The 19,879-nt window shown below is 34.4% G+C and overlaps 1 protein-coding gene across 3 annotated transcripts in view; it reads right to left on the bottom strand.

Annotated features, from left to right (window-relative positions):
- The window catches only part of PIAS1 (protein inhibitor of activated STAT 1), a 128,692-nt gene that overhangs the window by 85,919 nt on the left and 22,894 nt on the right, over nt 1-19,879 (bottom strand). For all 3 annotated transcript variants that reach the window (XM_004421740.3, XM_087428590.1, XM_087428589.1), the window contains exon 2: nt 12,470-12,914. In XM_004421740.3, the coding sequence (XP_004421797.1) occupies nt 12,470-12,914 (445 nt within the window). The remainder of the gene's footprint in view (nt 1-12,469; nt 12,915-19,879) is intronic.

The raw sequence follows: 19,879 nt of genomic DNA, 5'->3' as shown, positions 1-19,879 counted from the left end.
TTGAAAAATCTCTATTTTTAATAAGCCCTCAGTAATTCTGATTCAACTATTCATAAGACAAAAATGTTAAATTCATGCTTCCTGGTAAATATAATCCCTTTAATTTTTATCCCTAGATTATGTCTTTAGTTTATTTTGCCTTGTCTTTGCTAAGATGAACTAATGTATGTTTGACTGCTCCACTACATCCTGAACTCCTTGAATAACTAAGTCTTACTATTTCCCAGCAAAAAGAACATTGCTTGGCAAAAAAAGGCACTTAATAAACATTAAATGAATAAATTTTTAAAAAATGAAAAATAAGTTATTTTTATATTTATGTTGTTTAAAAAGTCACAAATCTCTTGGAAAGAAAGGATGGAGAAGATTCTATTTCCAGGACCATGGGTCTTCACATAAAAATGAAAACACGCTTTATTAAGATCTTTGTTCTTTTGGAATGTTTTACTACAGTGGCTTGATCCACATGGAAAGGAAAAAAATAAGAACTGAAGAAGAAAATAATCAATAAAATAAATGATGAATCTTCTATAACTCCATTTTATATTTCTCTTTTATTCAAGTAATTTTAGAAGAACTTTAAAATTTTGCTCATGATTTTTTCCCTACTGGTTTTGAGGAGCCTTACAATCTTCATTTTATGTTTAAGGTCTCTCTACATCTTAGAAAATGCTTTAAATTATTTTCTTTACAGCAAAAAAGGTTTTGCTCTCCCACAATACTAGAAAATCATCAAGAAGATTTTGAGATTATTTGCATATACATGTCATTTCAACAGAATGAATCTTGGCAAAAATCTGAAATCTAGACTGGACTGGAAAAAAATTGAGTTTTTCTTTAAAATATTTAGGTATTGAATTATGAAGGGTCTATTATTTTAACAAAATACTTTTTTCTTTTTTTTTTTTTTTTTGCTGAGGAAGATTTGCCCTGAACTAACATCTGTCACCAATCTCCCTCTTTTTGCTTGAGGAAGATTAACCCTGAGCTAACAACATCTATGGCGAATCTTCCTCTCTTTTTTATGTGGGTAGCTAGCACTGGCGAGTGGTGCAGGTCTGTGCCCGGAACCAAACCTGGGCTGCTGAAGTGGAACGCGCCAAACTTAACCACTAGGCAACCAGGCCAGCCCCCATTTTTTTTTTTAATCCGGAGATTAACATCTAGAGGTAATAAATCAGAATTCCTCATATGTACTACGAATTTCACACAGGTCCAAACTGATCTGTTGAAATAAAATTCCATTTCATTTATAGTATGTACTGGTAAAGATGATCATGTAAAATTGAAGTTTCAAACCCTTTTTCAATGTATGTATGGAGTACAAAACACCTTTAGCAGATCCCCATAAAGGATCTACTTTCAACACAGTGATCCCATTTGTAGAGCCAATGAATTCTACTGAAAAAAATTCAAGGAGATTTTTCTAAATAAAAATGAGAGTAAAAGATGTTATAAAGTTGCTAAATTACTTTAAAGTACAATTTTAAAATCTTATTCATTTTTAATATCTTACGTTATATAATAGGAAGAGCACTGGCTTTGAAAGCAAATATGCTTGTGTTCAAATTCTGACCGTTCACTTAAGTTTTGTGAATTACGTTCTTCACATCTTAGCTACCTCTTTCATAAAATTTAGGTTATTGGTCTAACCTTCCAAAGTCATCTGGAGGCATAAACGAGATAACAGATATAAAGCTTCTAGCTTAATGCCCGTCAGAGTACATGCCCAATAATTTTTAGTTGTCTATCCCATTATTTTCTCCCCAACTCATGTATTAAAGACTTCATGATAATCATTTTTAACTGAGCCTTAAAATATTCCACGTGGTATATATATCTCAGGTTAATTAAATATTATTTTATTATTGGAAATTTAGGGTTTTCTGATTTTTATACTAGAAATACATAATGTTGCAATGAATATTCTTAGGCTTTGGGTTCCCAAAGGTGGAATTACTAGGATCAGAAAGTATTTTAAGCTCTTGCTACATATTGCCAAAATGTACTCTCAAAGAACTGTATTATAATTTATATTGCTACCAGCAGTGAACATACATTTTAACAAATCTCATCAGTACTGGATAGAAATACTTTTTTTTTTAAATCTAATACTATAGACAAGATTTAGAACCTCGTTATCAACTTATTTTGAATTTTCTTTAAGAACTAGTGAAAGTGAGTATCTTGCATGTTTCCTAGTTGCATTTCCCTTTTAATAATTTCCTATTCATACATCTTGCCTAATAGTCTTGGTACCCTCTCCATATTGAGTTTTCCCCTTTAGTCTTATGTTTGATTCAAACATTTTTATATGTGGTATTTACTTTTATACTTGGGTTTTTTTTAAAAAAAAGTGAGGCACAGAATTTAATATTTTTATGTATCTACTCTATCCATCATTTCCTTTGTGAGTTTTTAAATTATATGTAAACATAAATTGCTAACTTTACATTTAAACTTTACATGAGGAGGTCGTGAAGAGAAACACAAAATGCTTATGAGTATTTATATTACAGATAAGTGATTTTTCCCCTCTAATCCATATCTTATAATAAAATCATTAATTTTAAAATTATAACAATAAAATTTAAGAGCAGAAATAAAATATTCAAAAATATAGCTCCAAAATACACATTGAGACAAAATTCTAGGAACTGCAGAGAACATATAGAGGTGATAAACTGAATTTGTTTTTTAAAAATAATTCAGCCTTCTTATTTTTACCTACCTTAAAGTGATTTAATTCTAATACCACGTTCAACGTGCAGCTTCTTTTGCACTGCAATATTCCCATCTTTGGCACAACTAAAGCCTATTTATACTTTAGTTTTAATAAATTTAACAGCAGTAGTGCCAAAGAATTAGAATGACTAATCTCCACTCAAAACTATTGGGGTCATCTGCAAGCACTGTCAGCACCAAAGTAATACGGCTCAAGAAAGGGAATGGCTTAAAATTATCTTCTAATCACCCAGAGAGCTAGCAACAAAATTTCAAACAAACAAAAAATAGAAAGAAATAGATTGCCAAAATTGGGTTCTTCCTTTGTTGTACTATCCTACCTGCCTCATGATTACCACAACCAAGTCCTCCAGCTGGCTGGTCTGCAACTCAATTTGCGCTGGGGAGACTGAGCCAAAGTGGTATAGAACCCAGTGGCAAATTCTGAAATGCTGCACTTAAAACAATACTATATATGCTACATGTCTGATCTTTCAATTTCATCCCAGTAAAATCTTGTATGTTAGATTTCTTTGTTAAACTGTACTTGCTTCTGAACCTAAATGGCTAGCTCATTAATCTCACAATTTAAAATTTTTAATTTCACATTTACAATTATACAGAGGAGTTCTTTACTGATTCTGATTGTCAAGATTCCTTTACAGCCAAAGAAGATCTATTAGTTTTAGTTCCCAAGATAACACGCAAGAACACAGACATTCATTTATTAAAAACACACTAGATGCCTTTGGGCTTCTGGGTCACTATACAAACAGCAATGAAAATATTAAATTAAATTCACCAGATAAAAAGACAGACTATTATCTTCAAAAGAATGTAGATTTAGAAGGTAAATCTTAGATTTTGTTTTGAAAGTCAGAAATCAGTGCTGCCAAATTGGGAAGAAAAGTTTCTAGGGAAGAAATCTGCCTACAGAAAAAGTCAGTGCTTTTGACTTCCCAAAATTCAAGTACAGGAGAGCACAACTTGTGTTGAATTGTTAGAAGGCAAATTTTCTAAAAGCAGAGTAGAGTGAATCATAAAACCTTTGAACGCCCTTTCCAATACTTATCAGAGCCTGCGTCCTTGAATTTACATCACCTGATCTCCAGGCACTGGCTATTAGGCATGTGGAAGAAGGCAAACTCAATTATAAAAAATGAGAGAAGCAAACTGTGAAATCTAATCCAATGCCAGAGAAGCCCTTGGCAGAAAACACTGGTAACCAATGTTATTAAGATGTAGCAGAAACCTTACCCACACTGCACAAAACAAGATGGATCATTTTAACTATTCAGAAATGCTGAAGCATCTGCCACCTTTTTTCCTAAGGCAAAAACCAAGTTTATAAATATTTTTTAAAAATTCAAACGTTTTCGGGGCCGGCCCCATGGCTTAGCGGTTGGGGGCACGTGCTCTGCTACTGGCGGCCCGGGCCCGGGCCTGCACCGACACACCGCTTCTCCGGCCATGCTGAGGCCGCATCCCACATACAGCAACCAGAAGGATGTGCAACTATGACATACAACTATCTACTGGGGCTTTGGGGGGGAAAAAAAAGGAGGAGGATTGGCAATAGATGTTAGCTCAGAGCCAGTCTTCCTCAGCAAAAAGAGGAGGATTAGCATGGATGTTAGCTCAGGGCTGATCTTCCTCACATACACACAAAAAAAATTAAAATGTTTTCTATAAATTATTCATACATCTTCCCAAATCTAAAATAATTGTAAATTTTCTCTACAGAAATGTTCTACTAAAGGTAAGAGATTGACCTAGCTTTCTAAAATACTGAGACTACAAACCCAGTACACCTAGCTTGCTGGTCTTCCCTAGCAAGTACTGGTATATTGTCCGATATCAAGTTAGAACTAGTTGTAACAGAACTCAGGAAAATCCAAATATATATAACCCAGACAACTGGATTTATGGTGTTTAAATGGAAAAGACTGTTTGACAAACATTAAAACTTAAATAGAAGCACTTTCCAAGACTCAAAAGAGAGAGATAAAACATAAACAAGTGATTTGTTTAATCACAAATTGAAGAATGACACCCACATGATCAATTAAAATGTGCCTCGGTGTTTCAGATTCTTCAGTCTGTAGCATCCAAATACTTCCCAAAAAATATTAGGACACTTTTAGAATCTAGGAGGACCAAGAAGAGATCATCTTTACAGATAATTTCCAAATTTTTATGACAATTTTTAGTAAAAAAACAAATTTAAGAGAAAAAGTCTGTGAAATCGTTTCATTTTACCCTCGTTATTTACTGTCACTGTCCTCAAGGAGAAAAGGGTTAAACTGTAATGAGTTCTAAAACAAAAGACTACAAACATAAAACTGTATGATAAAAAACATAATTTGCTTACTTCTCTACTTCTCTCAATCCTTCACCCCATTATAACCCTCCCAAAGAAGAGACAGGGAAATAAAAGTAGGTTTCTTAAAAAAAAAAAAAATTCAACCATAAAAATTATGATCCATCTTGTTCCTCCAAAGAAGAAACCACTTGAATTATTCTCAGGCAAGAGAACAAATAAACTTCTAACTTCATTGTCTTTGGAGAGTTTAATAAGAATGGTGCAAAAGAAAATCAGCAGAAGCCTTCTTAACTGGATTAACCGATGCTCCCCATTGCCTTTATCCATCCTGATTGATGCTCTAGCAAGCAGACAGCTCTCCAGCACTTTTGCACACACTACTTGGTGTGCGTACCAAAAACCAGAGGTGTTTATTCTCAAACCTGTTTATGCCAGTTGCACTTGTAATTATAAAACTTAAATATTACAAAACCAATGAAATATATATGCAAAAAGAAAGAATTTCTGTTTTTATGAAAACTAAGCGGAATGCTCTGCAAAGATCAAATAAAAGTTGCTTAAAACACACAACGGAGGGCCGGCGCCGTGGCTTAGCGGTTAAGTGCGCGCGCTCCGCTACTGGAGGCCCGGGTTCGGATCCCGGGCGCGCACCAACGCACCGCTTCTCCGGCTATGCTGAGGCTGCGTCCCACATACAGCAACTGGAAGGATGTGCAGCTATGACATACAGCTATCTACTGGGGCTTTGGGGGAAAAAAAAAAGGAGGAGGATTGGCAATAGATGTTAGCTCAGAGCCAGTCTTCCTCAGCAAAAAGAGGATTAGCATGGATGTTAGCTCAGGGCTGATCTTCCTCAAAAAAAAAAAAAAAAACTACACTGGAATAAGGTGACTGACATAACTATAAAAGATTTTTTTCCCCAGTTGTAACAGATTCTGCAATCAAATTGCTTCACAAAAGTCTTTCAATTCTCTCTCTGCTTTAAAGAAGCTGAAAGTGGGAAATCAGTGATCTCAAAGAAAAGGCCTTGATCTACATCAAAAGACTGTCAAGTGAATATACATTAATATGTTTTACATTAAAGTAAGATGTTTAAGTTATTATGTATCATTTTATCATTCATCACTTTTATCAAGTAACTGTTGGTTCCCATTTGGATAAGAGGGGATATATTGTATCCTTCTATAATCAACTAGCAGAACACTGAATTAGAACATTAATAAACAACACTCAACGTCAACAATTATTATTCCTCATATCAATCTATAAGAAATCTCTAATCCATAGACACATGATGTGAACTTATTCAGATGTATTTACCAAAGATCTTTAAAAACCTGAAAAGACATCCCTTGAGAAGATATGATCTGGCTTTTAAATTTGATATAAAGCAAACCTCGAGATGACTCACCAAACTTTCACATGACTACTCCAAATGAATGCAAAGCTGTCTGTTCTCCACACGTTAGTCTTTGAAATTCTTAAAACTATTAAAAATATTTAAAGTCACTGTTAAAAACTGTATTTTCTCTTTGAAAATTTACCTCAGTCAAGGAAGACAGAAATAACTAAATTAGTAACAAATATAAAACTGAGTATTAATGGATGTGTTTATTCAAGTCTGAATCAAATCAAATAATGCATCCTAAAGAATTATTATCCTTTCAGTCACTGTGAAAATATTGTGTGTTTTTGCCATGATGCTCTAACATAGGCCAACATAAAAAATAAATATAAAAAATAATATTCTAAACAATTTTATTATTTTAAATAAAATAATATTAAAGGGTTGAGGGGAAATATCTTGCCTCTGAATGGACATAAAATATCTTAATCCAAAATTATTTGTCCTTTTCACTTTCATAATTGCATAAATTCCATAGCTCATCAATACCAATAGTGGCACACTATGCAAATAAGATATTTCAATACACTCTAACACATGGTGCTCAATCTACTACAAAGATTAAAATTTTCTCTGCCCCATTATGTATACAGATCTATAACATAAGTGGAAACCCACCCTGCTGGGTGGGTTAAGTCAGCTAGTATTTGAGGTCCTCCTCTTCATTAAAACAAAAACACACACACATACATAACACACACACACAAAATAATGACTGACTAGAAGAATACAAGAGAAATATTTTAAAATTTATTTCTAAAGTAAGTAGTGTCTGTGGATTTTACATTAGACGTGACATCTTTGTAACTAGGGAAAATTTTTTTTAAATAGAGTATGTTAAATATCTAAGTCATTAATTAACCATAGAGATCAGAGTGAGGGCGGGAACAATAAAAGGAAGGATACTCCTTTTCTCCTTACTCTACTTCTCATCCTTATCATAAGCCATGTATCATAAGTTTATGATACATGGTGTACCTCAGTTGTGTCTCGATGGTAAAATGGTTAAAATTCACTGAATTAGAGTGAAGTAAAAGACTCCATCTATTGTATTGAAATGAATTGAAGAGCTAATAAAAGTTTACTGAACAACTACCATGTAAGAGGTTCATAGCTAGCTATTATGGGAATATACAGATGAATACAGCAGAGCCCTTACTACTTTGAGGAACTAACAACAACAAAATGTTTTAAAAGCACACAGGAAAGTGAAATCAATTCTGGATGGGGGAAGGAACAGATAGATATAAGGGAGAAATCTTAGAAAAATTAACGGAAAACGTTTTAAAAAGCATGTGAAATGGGCCTCATAGAACAAACAGGATTTTAATACTGACAGGCAAAAATACACAATAAGTCAAGCACTTCACTTTAAAACCACCTTTACTTCATCTCCCAATTCTTCTAGTTAACTAAGGCCAATGAAAAGAATTCTCTTTAATACATGGTTCCAAAATGAATAGAGATTTTAATATTACTTACTGTTAAAGAAATAACAACAAAATGATTACAAGAATTATCTAATAAAATGGGGGATATCATAACTATTGTTTTGATTTTAGATAGAACAAAACTATGCATAAAAATATTCAGCTTATATCAGAACATCTTAAAATCTGTTTAAATCTAGTGCTTAAGGCTAAAATGGAAGGGGAAAAAAAACAAAAATTAAACTTACCTGCCACATTCTAGACTCAAGTCATAATTGTGGTAAACTAGCTAGCTATATACAGCTCAAAACTAAACTCTTAAGAGTTTATAATGATTTTGAATGTACTATGTTTAGAAACAAAGAGAATGCTGGGAGCCATTAAATTTTTCAGAAAATATTGTCTTCCTAGATTCAAAACAAATGATCTACTGGCAAAAGTAATTCTTTAGAAAACTGAATTCTCTGATGAAGTAGTCACTTCATTTAATGAAGTACACAGTTTTTTAATAACATTAAAAAAATCTTGCAGATTCTTTTTTTTATTCTGTTTTTTATAAAACAGGGCCTTAAAATATATTCAGGGCTGGCCCCGTGGCTTAGTGGTTAAGTGCGCGCGCTCTGCTGCTGGCAGCCCGGGTTCGGATCCCGGGCCCGCACTGACGCGCCGCTTCTCCGGCCATGCTGAGGCCGCGTCCCACATACAGCAACTAGAAAGATGTGCAGCTATGACATACAACTATCTACTGGGGCTTTGGAGGAAAATAAACAAATAAATAAAAAAAAATTATAAAAAAAAAATATATTCAACCTATACTCTTCAGGTAATCTTTTTTCAATAAATCTTTTTCAGATTCACTGAGCACTCCCTCCCTAGAATATTTACTAAATCAATAAACTTCCATAAATTACTTTCTGGTGAGATCTTTTTATGCATAACCAAAATGTTTGCTTTTATTTTAATTCTATGATAACAATGAGAAATTAGAAATCTATTTACTTACCACTAAGCAATTCTATACCACCTATTCATTTTGTGTGTATACCGCAAACAGTGGATTTATTCATGAAAACTGGTATTCAAATCAAATTATACTTTAAATGTAGAGATGATTTTTATTACTTGTGGCAGTTATGTTCTATAAAGTCACCACAAACAATGACTTAGTGAATACTGAACCATTGCTCCTAGGGGAAATATAGGGTTAGGTTCCTACAAGCCTCTGATCACAACATTTTCATCCACTGATCAATATGTAACCTTCTTCTATGTGTGTTTCTGTTTAAAGACACACCTTATATATATTGATGATTCATTAACACTGACCTCACGGCTAATAGTACTTTAACTCATGCCTGAAGAAAACTGATCTAATATTATCTCCATATAGCACATCATAGCCTTCTTGCATTTAGGAACACTGGACAGAACTTCAGCACTATGCTTGGAGGCATAAAACCAGTGAAATCACCAATAAAAAGCACAGGGCCATGGTGGCATAGTGGTTAAGTTTGCGAGCTCCACTTTGGTGGCCCAGGGTTCACAGGTTCTGACCCTGGGCACGCACCTACACACCACTCATCAAGCCATGCTGTGGCAGCATCTCATATACAAAATAGAGGAAGACAGGCAACGGATGTTAGCTCAGGGCCAATCTGCCTCACAAAAAAAAAAAAAGCATAAAAATGCAAAAAATGTGGCACTAAATAGAGCACAAAGAGGACACTTGTTTACAGTAGGAGAGCTGAAAACAAGAAGGCAAGAGTCACCTTATTTAACCACAGGTGGGAAAGTGTGCATCAGTCAACTCAAATTTTTCGCCACTCGGTGCATGTCTATAAATGACTGTGAAACTGTTGTATTGATTTTGGACTTACAAATAAATTTGAAACAGGAGACATTCACAAAAACAGAATGTGCAAATAATGAGGAGTGACCGTATAAAGAAAGCCCAATTAAATAAATCTCATGGGAAACACTTTACTACTTCAACCCTGTCAATTTTGTAAATGCAAGGGTTTACTTATTGGTTATCAAAGAAAAGGCAAAACTTTATGACACTGTTTTTAAATTGTCACACAAAAACACCCCATTGAAGCATTCTAGAAGTTTTCAGATGAAGAGAAAAGATGGAAAAATTATTTAAAATTTACTGCCTATTCTTTAAAAACAGTCATTGGGGGAAAATACTATAGAAAGATATCAAAAACTGCAGCTTTAACAACATAATTTCTTATGAACTATCTTCTAATATCTTTTTGGGGGAAAATTAGATATATTTACCCATTATTATTACACATTAAAAAGTTCATAAGGATAAAAGTATCCTGAAGTATTAAAGCAATAAGATATAAGATGTAAATTATGATATATTAAGCTACAAAGGCATGAAAAGACAATTAGCGTAGACAATTAAAAATGAACACATAACATATATTCAAGCAAAGTACCTCAGTAAAATAAAAATAATCAACTTAAAATTCTCTTAATTTTAATTTAATTTATTTAAAATATTATCCAACATAACCATAATGTGTGTCCCGTTTGCATTTCTACTCTCCATAACAAAATTTAGATACATATATAAACATAATCTATTCACACTGGTACTTGAAATCTGTATTAGCAAAAATGAAAACAGCCAGATACATTAATTATTAAGACCAGAAGAAAATCTGAGAGCTAGAAATCAAATCAAATAAAAGCCGCCAATGTTTTTTCCTTTTAATTTTCAGATGATGTTCTCCAAAGCATGTTTTGGGCAACAAAAAACTAGAAAAATTTGTCTTTTAATAGAGGACTTATTTACATCATGGAATAGTATGCAGTCTTTAATAAGAAATAAGCTAGAATATATATATACACACGCACACGCTCACATATGTACACATACACACCATATATATGTGTGTGTATATATGGCCTTCAATTAAAAATGGGAAAAATATATATATGTATTAAATGTCTATAACATATTAGTAAGGGGAAAAAAGGCAAGTCACAGAATATTGTGTATAACATGATTCCTTCTTGGGGCGAGCCCGGTGGCGTAGCGGTTAAGTTCGCACGCTCTTCTTTGGCAGCCCAGGGTTCGCCAGTTCAGATCCTGGGCGCGGACCTATGCACTGTTCATCAAGCCGTGCTGAGGTGGCGTCCCACATAGAGCAACTAAAAGGATGCACAACCATGACATACAACAATCTACTGGGACTTTGGGGAGAAAAAAGGAAAAAAAGGAGGAAGATTGGCAACAGATGTTAGCTCAAGGCCAATCTTCCAAAAAAAAAAAAAAAACAAATATGATTCCTTCTTGAAAAACAAGAAACATAATTTGCTTATATATGCATATACATTAAACTGCTAATGAGGAAGAGACCTTGGCACTTCCATTTTTTGTAACAAGCATGTATAAGTTTTATAAGCATACAGTAGATTCTCAACAAGTGTTAAATTTTCTTGTTATGGTTATTTTAAAAATAAAATAATGTGATATAAAATTCATGCTGTTTGAAAATGACTCCTATAATCTTAATTTATTCAGGTAAATTCTGCTAAATAACTAGAAACAGTATTTCCTAGTTCAAAGAATTTCAGTAAATGGTCTCAAAATTCAACACTGATCAATCCCCCAACTGAAATGTTTAATGATTTGTAATAGAGTCAGTAAACTTTTCCTGTAAGGGCTAGACAGTAAATATTCTTCTTTGTTTTTGTTTTACGACCCTTTAGGAATATAAAAAAGACAATCTTCACTCAGATCCACAAAAAACAGGCCGCAGGCTGGATTTTCCTCGCCAGCCAAAGTTTGCCAACTACTGATTTATAACAACAAATCAGCATCTGCAAGTCTGATATTTCAACTATATTACACCAAAGGCATCAGAGATCACAATAGGGTCAGTTTTATTCTACATTAAATAAAGTAAGGTAGCACTATAGCAATTAAAATTACAAGCTGATTAATACATTGAATTCTATTAATATGCTAGACACTAATCAAATAATGGGAAAACATAGTAAATGAAATTTCAAGTATTCGTATTATATATAACCATGATCATGTGTGCACCCGCAAAGCACACATATCCACTTGAAAACGGCAGCTGAAATTGAAATACTACACAATCAAAGCTCAAATCTCCTTTTATAATAATTAAAACCACTTATTTAAATAATCAAAACTAGTCAGTCATTTGTTTCAGATGTCATCAACACTTGAAAATTAAGAACTAAATACAGAGGCTAGTAGTAATTACTGGGTTTTAATTTTTTAATTTGTAAGGGTTACCGTACAATATCAATCAACAATCTAAAACATTACACTTTAAAAGTTTATATTCTTGGCAACTTTTTAATATTTACTGTGTCAGCAACCATCACTGGAAACTTGACTATACTTTTTTTCTTTGTCTAAAGACAGCTTTTACATATTTGATTTTGTCTAAAACTGAATGCTCCTTATTATCATCTAGATGCTACTACCAAATCTAAGTTTCATTATGAACAATAAACTGGGTCAAATTAAAACTCTAAAATGAAAATGTATCCCCCCAAAGTAATGAAATAACCATTATAGAATAATCTTACCTAGACTGGTGGGTTTTATCAGTTCATCCAATAAATCATAAAATGGTAATTTTTGAAGTTTTATATCCGGATGGACTGGGTGAAGAGCTGACGTAAGATGCGGGAGTTCCAGTTCATGTTTAGGTCCCAGAAGAGAAACAGGGAGTAACGGTGATGATGCAGGGTGACCATCATAAGTGAGTTGTGGAATGGTAGATGGAGACAAAGTTGCTGGCATAGGACTTGAATGTACGTTGGGGATGGACAAGTCCGCGGGCGTCATGATTTTCTGGGGGAACCTCCGCCTATAGAGTTCTTTAATTTTCATTTGTACAGCAGGACTGCAGCCAGCCTTTAGCAAATGAAGGGCTTTTGTGAGAAGTTCGTGTTTGCGTCCGTGCTTGTTTCTCCCAGCGTAGCCCAACAGTACTTGGAGTTCAGAAACTCTAAGGCTCATAACCATTTGCTTAGAGACAAAACAAAATATAAAACATTAGTGTTCCAATAATATAATTTACAATACTAGACAATACTTTATTATAATCCTTTCTCCTTATGGTTTGCTTAAAGGCTGGCTCACTTACAGTCAATTCCAGTTACTTCAAACTTAAAATTTAATCATTTAACATAAATAACCAATGAAATTTAAAGTTAATATTCACAAATTCACTGACTTCTATCCAGGGCGTAAAGGTGAAAGTATACACCAGGCAGAACCACATCTCACCTCATTCCACTGTTTTGATGAAACCGTCAGGTATTTATCAAGCACTTATTGAGTCTCCAAGAGAGTGCTGAGTGCTATGCGACTAGCAAAAGATAATAATGAGCCCTCAAGAACATTGGTTTTCTTGGGGGAAATTATATAAGTATATAGGAAACACACGAACAGCCCACCTCAAACACCAGATGTAGGCAGGTTATAAATAACATATTATAAAAAGTATTATATACTATTCTAACTCTGAAATTTGTAGGACTTACACTATACCTTTTTTGACCCATTATATACCAGATACATTTGATATTTTCAAGAGTTGTCACTAAGTCTTTACAACTCCACAAGGAGTTATCCTTTTTGCTTTACATAGGAAGACACTAGTTAAGAAAGGTTAAATAACTTACCTATGGCCACAAAGCTACTAAGTAGCAGTCAGAATTCAAACCCAGATACGTATGATTCTAAAGCCCATGCTCGTTCCACTAAACCATTAGGAAAAGGACGGAGCTGGAAACATATTATTGATTCACTCTGCTGGCAAGTCCAGGCTATAAAGTCCAGGAATTCAATCCACATGCCACAATGCATAAGGCTGTAGTAAAGAAATCTATTTAACTTTGTTTAACCCTGTGTTCCCAAACTTATTTGGTCACTGCTTCTCTTGCCTCAACTACCAAGAGACTGCCAACAGGAAATGCCCAACAATACCAATCCTCTCATTTTAAAGTAGAGGAAAATGGAATCCAAAGAGAAGAAATGGCTTACCCAGGATCATACAGCTATTAACAGCAGAATCCTGACTTGATCACCACTAACAGGGAGGTGTTAGGATGGAAGACACTTGTAAGCTTACCATTTGCTCTCTATTTCCCCAACTGTTTTATCCCATCACCTCATACCAAATACCAATACACAAAAGCTAAGCTGCCATCCCTAATTTACCACCACTCCCTGAGATGACACCTTCCTCCAGCCAATCATCTAGAAGTTCTTTGCAAATTGCAAAATATATAATTAAGTAAAAATAAAATAGTGAGAAAAAAATGTATAAAGAGCTTTATATGCATTAGAGCTGGTTAATCAAAGAAATGTGAGCTCTTCCCCTAGTTCTGGCTTGGAAAATGCTTTGTGTCCTCAAAGTCCAGCTTTCATGAGCCTTTGCCCTTCAGGCCTGGCAAAACCAACGACTCTCTCCTCACTATTTTTACAGGCCATTTTTCATATCTTTATCTTAGCACTTATCTTGCTGAATTATAATCTTCTGTTTATACAAGTAATTCTATGACCAGACTGAGGTCATCTAGGGCATAAGGTCATGTTACCCTTAGCATCAAACACTAGGGCCTGACAACAGTAGTAACTCATCAAATGCCTGGACAATGAACAAATGAATGAATGAATGAACAAAATAAACAAGAAAGCCACACCAGAAGAAAGGGTGGGGTGGAATCTACAGTGATAAGTTATACGTATAACTGTAATATAAATCCAAATGAATTCCAAAACTCTTATGTTCTCTATAAGGTGTACAAAGATATAATATAGGTCTTAAAAACAAATTCTACCCCAAATCCTATAAATGTTTCTCTTTTTAGATAATATTATCAGAGATTATTATAATTACTAACTACGTCAGCAGGATACCAATTTCTCCCTACTATCCAAAATGTCCTAAGAGTACAAAATGGTTTTAAAGATTTTTATTACTAATTTTAAAAGGAACAGGGACTTCAACAGAAAAGCACCATATTGATAAGTAAACTGCTTTTAGAGAAATAATATGAATTATGCTTCAAAGACTATAGGTTAAAAATAAGTTTAAGTTGGCATTGGTCAAATGTACTTCATTTTACAGGAAAACAGTACACATTTAGAAAGAGAAGGTCTTTCCATTTCAATTCAACTCCATTATCTTAAGTCAAACACAAACAAAAACCACAAACTCTTCATTGATGACAGCTTTCATCCCTACTCTATGGGTGTAAGAATTTAAATGCAGCACAGATGTATTATTGTTCTATTTTTATGGAAAAACACATTGACAATTCACATAAAATAAAATCTTCTGCTTGATGGTCAAAAGAAAATAGTTAATGACATAAGCATAATTTTTATTTTTGTTTTCACAGGATGCCTACTTAATCATCACAATTATGAAGTAGGTATTGTCCTCATTTTACAGGTGGGAAAACTGAGGCCTAGGAAGGTTAAAAATTTGCTGAATGTTGCACTACTAGTTCTATTCCAAATGTGCTTTTACACTATGATACTGTGTTTTAGAGGAAATAAACCACATGCCTTTTAATTAGGAAACAGAAAAACCTTTTCAAAGATTAATTTATTTAACATTCAATCTCCATTTCAAGCTTCAACACTCCAATTTAAAAAAAAATTGGTGGTTAAGAAAAGATGGGCTGGCCTGGCGGCTTAGCGGTTAAGTGCGCGCGCTCCGCTACTGGTGGCCCAGGTTCGGATCCCGGGCGCGCACTGACGCACCGCTTCTCCAGCCATGCTGAGGCCGTGTCCCACATACAGCAACTAGAAGGATGTGCAACTATGACATACAACTATCTACTGGGGCTTTGGTGGGGGGGGAGTGGGGAAGGAGAAGCATTGGCAATAGATGTTAGCTCAGAGCCGGTCTTCCTCAGCAAAAAAAAGAGGAGGATTAGCAATGGATGTTAGCTCAGGGCTGATCTTCCTCACACACACAAAAAGATAAGAAAAGAATGCATCTGGATTCAAATTAACCATTGTACCTTATAATCAGGTATAGTGAAAGATGAGGTGCTATCGACTGCTATTATTGGAGCAGCTGCTGCATACTCCTAAGGACTGTAATAACCATGCAGTATTTTAAAAAACTAAATAAAAGGGAGCAGGAAACACAAATATCTGAAGCATCACTCAACTGAAAAGCTTCAGAGAAGCATGAAGCAGTCAATTCACAATGTAAAGTGTTGACAACATAGAGGAAAACTAAACACTTACATCTGAGATGTTGAAATGTAATATATTTTGATCTGTCATTTGCCTAAAAATCTCCATTTGCTAGCACTACAACAAAATGAATATTTATAACTAAGGATAACATCAACCACTGCTGCTACCAGAAATCACTACCTCCTCAGATAGCATTCTGCTGACTCGACATCCCCAAATGACGTAGTTCTCAGAATCCTAGGGAATTTAGAAAGCCTGAGAAATGTATATATTCTGTATAGAAAGCATTCTGTGAGGGACATCTTTTTTAAATTAATTTTTTTAAATCAGACAGACATGCACACAGTTTAAAAAGTCAAACAGTTTTACAAGAAAAACAGATGTCCCTTGCCTTGCCCCCATTTTTCACATCCCTGAGGCAACAACTTTCAAGTCTTTTTAGCTATTTCTTCTGGCATTTTTCACTATATTCTATGTGGAGTAGGTCTATTTGGCTATTTCTTAGTTTTTCCTTTTAGGCAAAAATGACTTCCTATTATAAAAGATAGTTTATTTAGCTCTGTTACATCTGCTCTACCCCCATCTTCCCATCATAATTTTTGGTTAAATCAATTGTTGATGTTTATGTTATTACTATGGCTGTAAATAATATTCACAGCTGAGCCAAAAGTACATTATGATTACTCTTTCTTTTTTGTCTGACCTTGCTTTCTTATAGTTAATAACTGCACCATTTTTGCATTTGCTTAGTTCTCTATGTAACTACTGCTAATTCATCTGCAACCTGTGCTAAAAGTGTAACTCTCCTTTCAACATATTCAAATACATCAGGTAAATCTGTTTCAATTTCTTTCTTAAAAATATACCTCCTGTGGGGCCAGCCCAGTGGCATAGTGGTTAAGTTTGCATGCTCCACTTCGGCAGCCCAGAGTTTGCAGGTTTGGATCCTGAGTGCAGACCTATACAACACTTGTCAAGCCATGCTGTGGCAGCGTCCCACATATAAAATAGAGGAAGACTGGCACAGATGTTAGCTCAAGGACAATCTTCCTCAAGCAAAAGGAGGAGGATTGGCAACAGATGTTAGCTCAGGGCCAGTCTTCCTCACCAAAAAATAAAATAAAATAAATACATATACCTCCTGTAACCCTCCATCAGGTTCCAATTTGGACTGCTTGCTCTCTAGGCCTAGTTCACAACTATGGTCATGGAATTTCCCTTTAACTTATCCTGGGAATTCTCTTGTCTCTCTTCCATATTGGATCCTCTGTTTCCTTGATCTCACTTCTTCCTCTTGATTTTCTTTTTAGTAGAGTATTTCCTCCAGTAGCTTCCTAAGAAGGGAGCATGGGAGGTATATTTTTTCTTCCTCACATTGTCTAAAAATATCTTCATTTACCCATACTTAATAATTGAGTTTGGCTCAGTATAGGATTCTAGACAGGAAAGCATGTTCTATCAGAATTTTGAGGGCCTTTGCTCATCATCTTCTGGCTTCCAGTGTTGCTGTTAAGCCTGGCACCATTCTGATCCCCAATTCTTCATAGTCACCTGTATATTCCCCTCGGGAAGCTGAGAGAAGCTCCTCTTTATATGTTCTGAAATTTTACAACGCTGTCTTGGGGTTGGGTAGGTTTTTTTGGTTTTTTTAACTGCATGAACCGATAATTAGTGAGTCTTTTGAATTTAGAGATGCATGTCCTTCAGTTCTGGGAAGTTTTCCAACAATAATCTTCCTTTAACTTTTTTCTATTCTCTTTCTTGTATACCTATTATTTAGATACTGGCCTTCCTAGACTGATTCTCTAACTTTATTTTCTTTTTCCTCTTGAACTTTACATCTCTTTGTCTTTTAGCTCTATTTTCTGAGAGATTTCCCCAACTTTATCTTCTAACTTTTCTATTAAAATTTTAATTTCCATGAGCTCTTTCCTCTTTGCTACATATTTCTTTTTCTGCTACACCTTGTTCTTGTTTTTCAGGAATGTATTATCTTCTTTTCTCACTGAGGATGTAAATAAATTGTGTGTTTGACATCGTTCTTGTTTTCTTCTGTTGCCTGTACTATCTCTGTAACCTCTGAGTTCTCTTTTGCTATTTACTTTGGTCTTTGCTTTTCATGCTTGATGTTTTCCTCAAATAAGAGGGAATCCTTAGCCGTACATTTTTATCTAAGAATAAGACATTAAAAAGAGGATCAGATGATCTGTGTGAGTGAGTAGACTAGGGTTCTTCATTCTAGGATGATCAGGCAGGAACCTGGCTATTTTGGCCTTTTATCTAATCACTTGACAAAGAGGAATCCTTCAATCTCCTGCTTTGGCAGTATAAGACTGGCTTCCAGTATTCTCAGGGCAGAGTAGGGAAACTGGGAGAGAGGAGGGGGAGGTCTTCATCATTCACTAAGAAGACATTTCAACTTAATCTCCTTTTCAGATATGTAAAAATTTACAAACACTATTCCAACTACAGAGGCAGGGACTATATTCTGACAAAGATAAATACAAGAGAATATTCAAGCAATATCAACAAGTATTGTAGACAGAGTGCTTTTTTGCAAGTAAATAAAAGTGCCGGTTTTATTGTCTCATTAGCTATGACCTTACATTATTAAAGGTCATATCTAAATTGTGAATAAGAATTACATACTTCCTGTTGAACAACATAATTACCCTCATTCATATATCCCACTGCAGTAGTTTAGAAGATTAGTCATAAAGCAGATTCTATACTAGGAATCTTTATCTAGTATCAATTTATAACCAACTGTAAACCAAAATGAATTCTGAAGATAGACAAATAGGCATTTAACAATGTCATAATATTTCATTTATACTTTTGCTTTCTATCCACAAAAGCAATCATCAAAAATTCTGTAATTGCATACATTAAAGCCCCTACAGGACAACAAAAATATTTTATTCATTATTTTCAAAGTCAGATTCTTCATTCAATGGAACTGACTTCTGGATCATTTCTAATTCTCTCCATCTGACATAGTTAATAAGCAGCTGTTAGATTAGCAATTCGTCAACAACGCCCAGTTCAACCAGAAAACCTAGTTAGACAGTTTCTACTAATGCAGCATATCAGGCTGGTTACACACTTCTCCATAATCTTGTTCCACCCAATTTCTCATCTTTTATTTCTTTCTCCATATAAGATAACTGAAAAATGAACTGTACTGCCTACTCCTCTAGTTGATTATCTTCCTCCTCTCCTGGTCTCTATTCCACCATATGGGTTGCACTGAGCTCTCACATAATGACAAAATATGGAGTTTCCATTCTCATTTAAGCAAAGTATAAATCTAACACTCTGTTGAAATAGTATACCATGGCTTCAACTTTTGATAGATAATTTAAACATCATCCCCCTTTATGTACTACCACATTTCATGAAACAAGGGATATATCTTTCAAAAAGCTCTTTCTAGATGATAACTTGACTACTAAAAATAACAAACCCAACTCAGAACATTTGAAAATTTGGATAAAAAATTTTTTGTAATAAAAAACAAAGTTTAATTTAATTTAAAAATTTAGAGTTTAAAATTCTAACACATTGCCAAACTTCTTATACAGAGATAGGAAAATATAACTTTTATTTAAGTAAAAAGTTACTCTGCACACAGGTGTTCAATAAATGCTTTTTGGATCAATGCACAGTCCCAAAATGAGTATGTAGAAAGAGGGACTATAGGAACAAAAATGAACATATAGAGATAAGCTAGTCTTCAGAGACGGACACACATAATCATCATATTA

The sequence above is a fragment of the Ceratotherium simum genome, chromosome 3, assembly GCF_057802395.1.
Source record: "Ceratotherium simum simum isolate JZ-2026a chromosome 3, ASM5780239v1, whole genome shotgun sequence".
NCBI classification, from domain to species: Eukaryota; Metazoa; Chordata; class Mammalia; order Perissodactyla; family Rhinocerotidae; genus Ceratotherium; species Ceratotherium simum.
The sequence above is the reverse complement of the archived record's forward strand: the minus strand, read 5'-3'. Positions and strand labels throughout refer to the sequence as shown.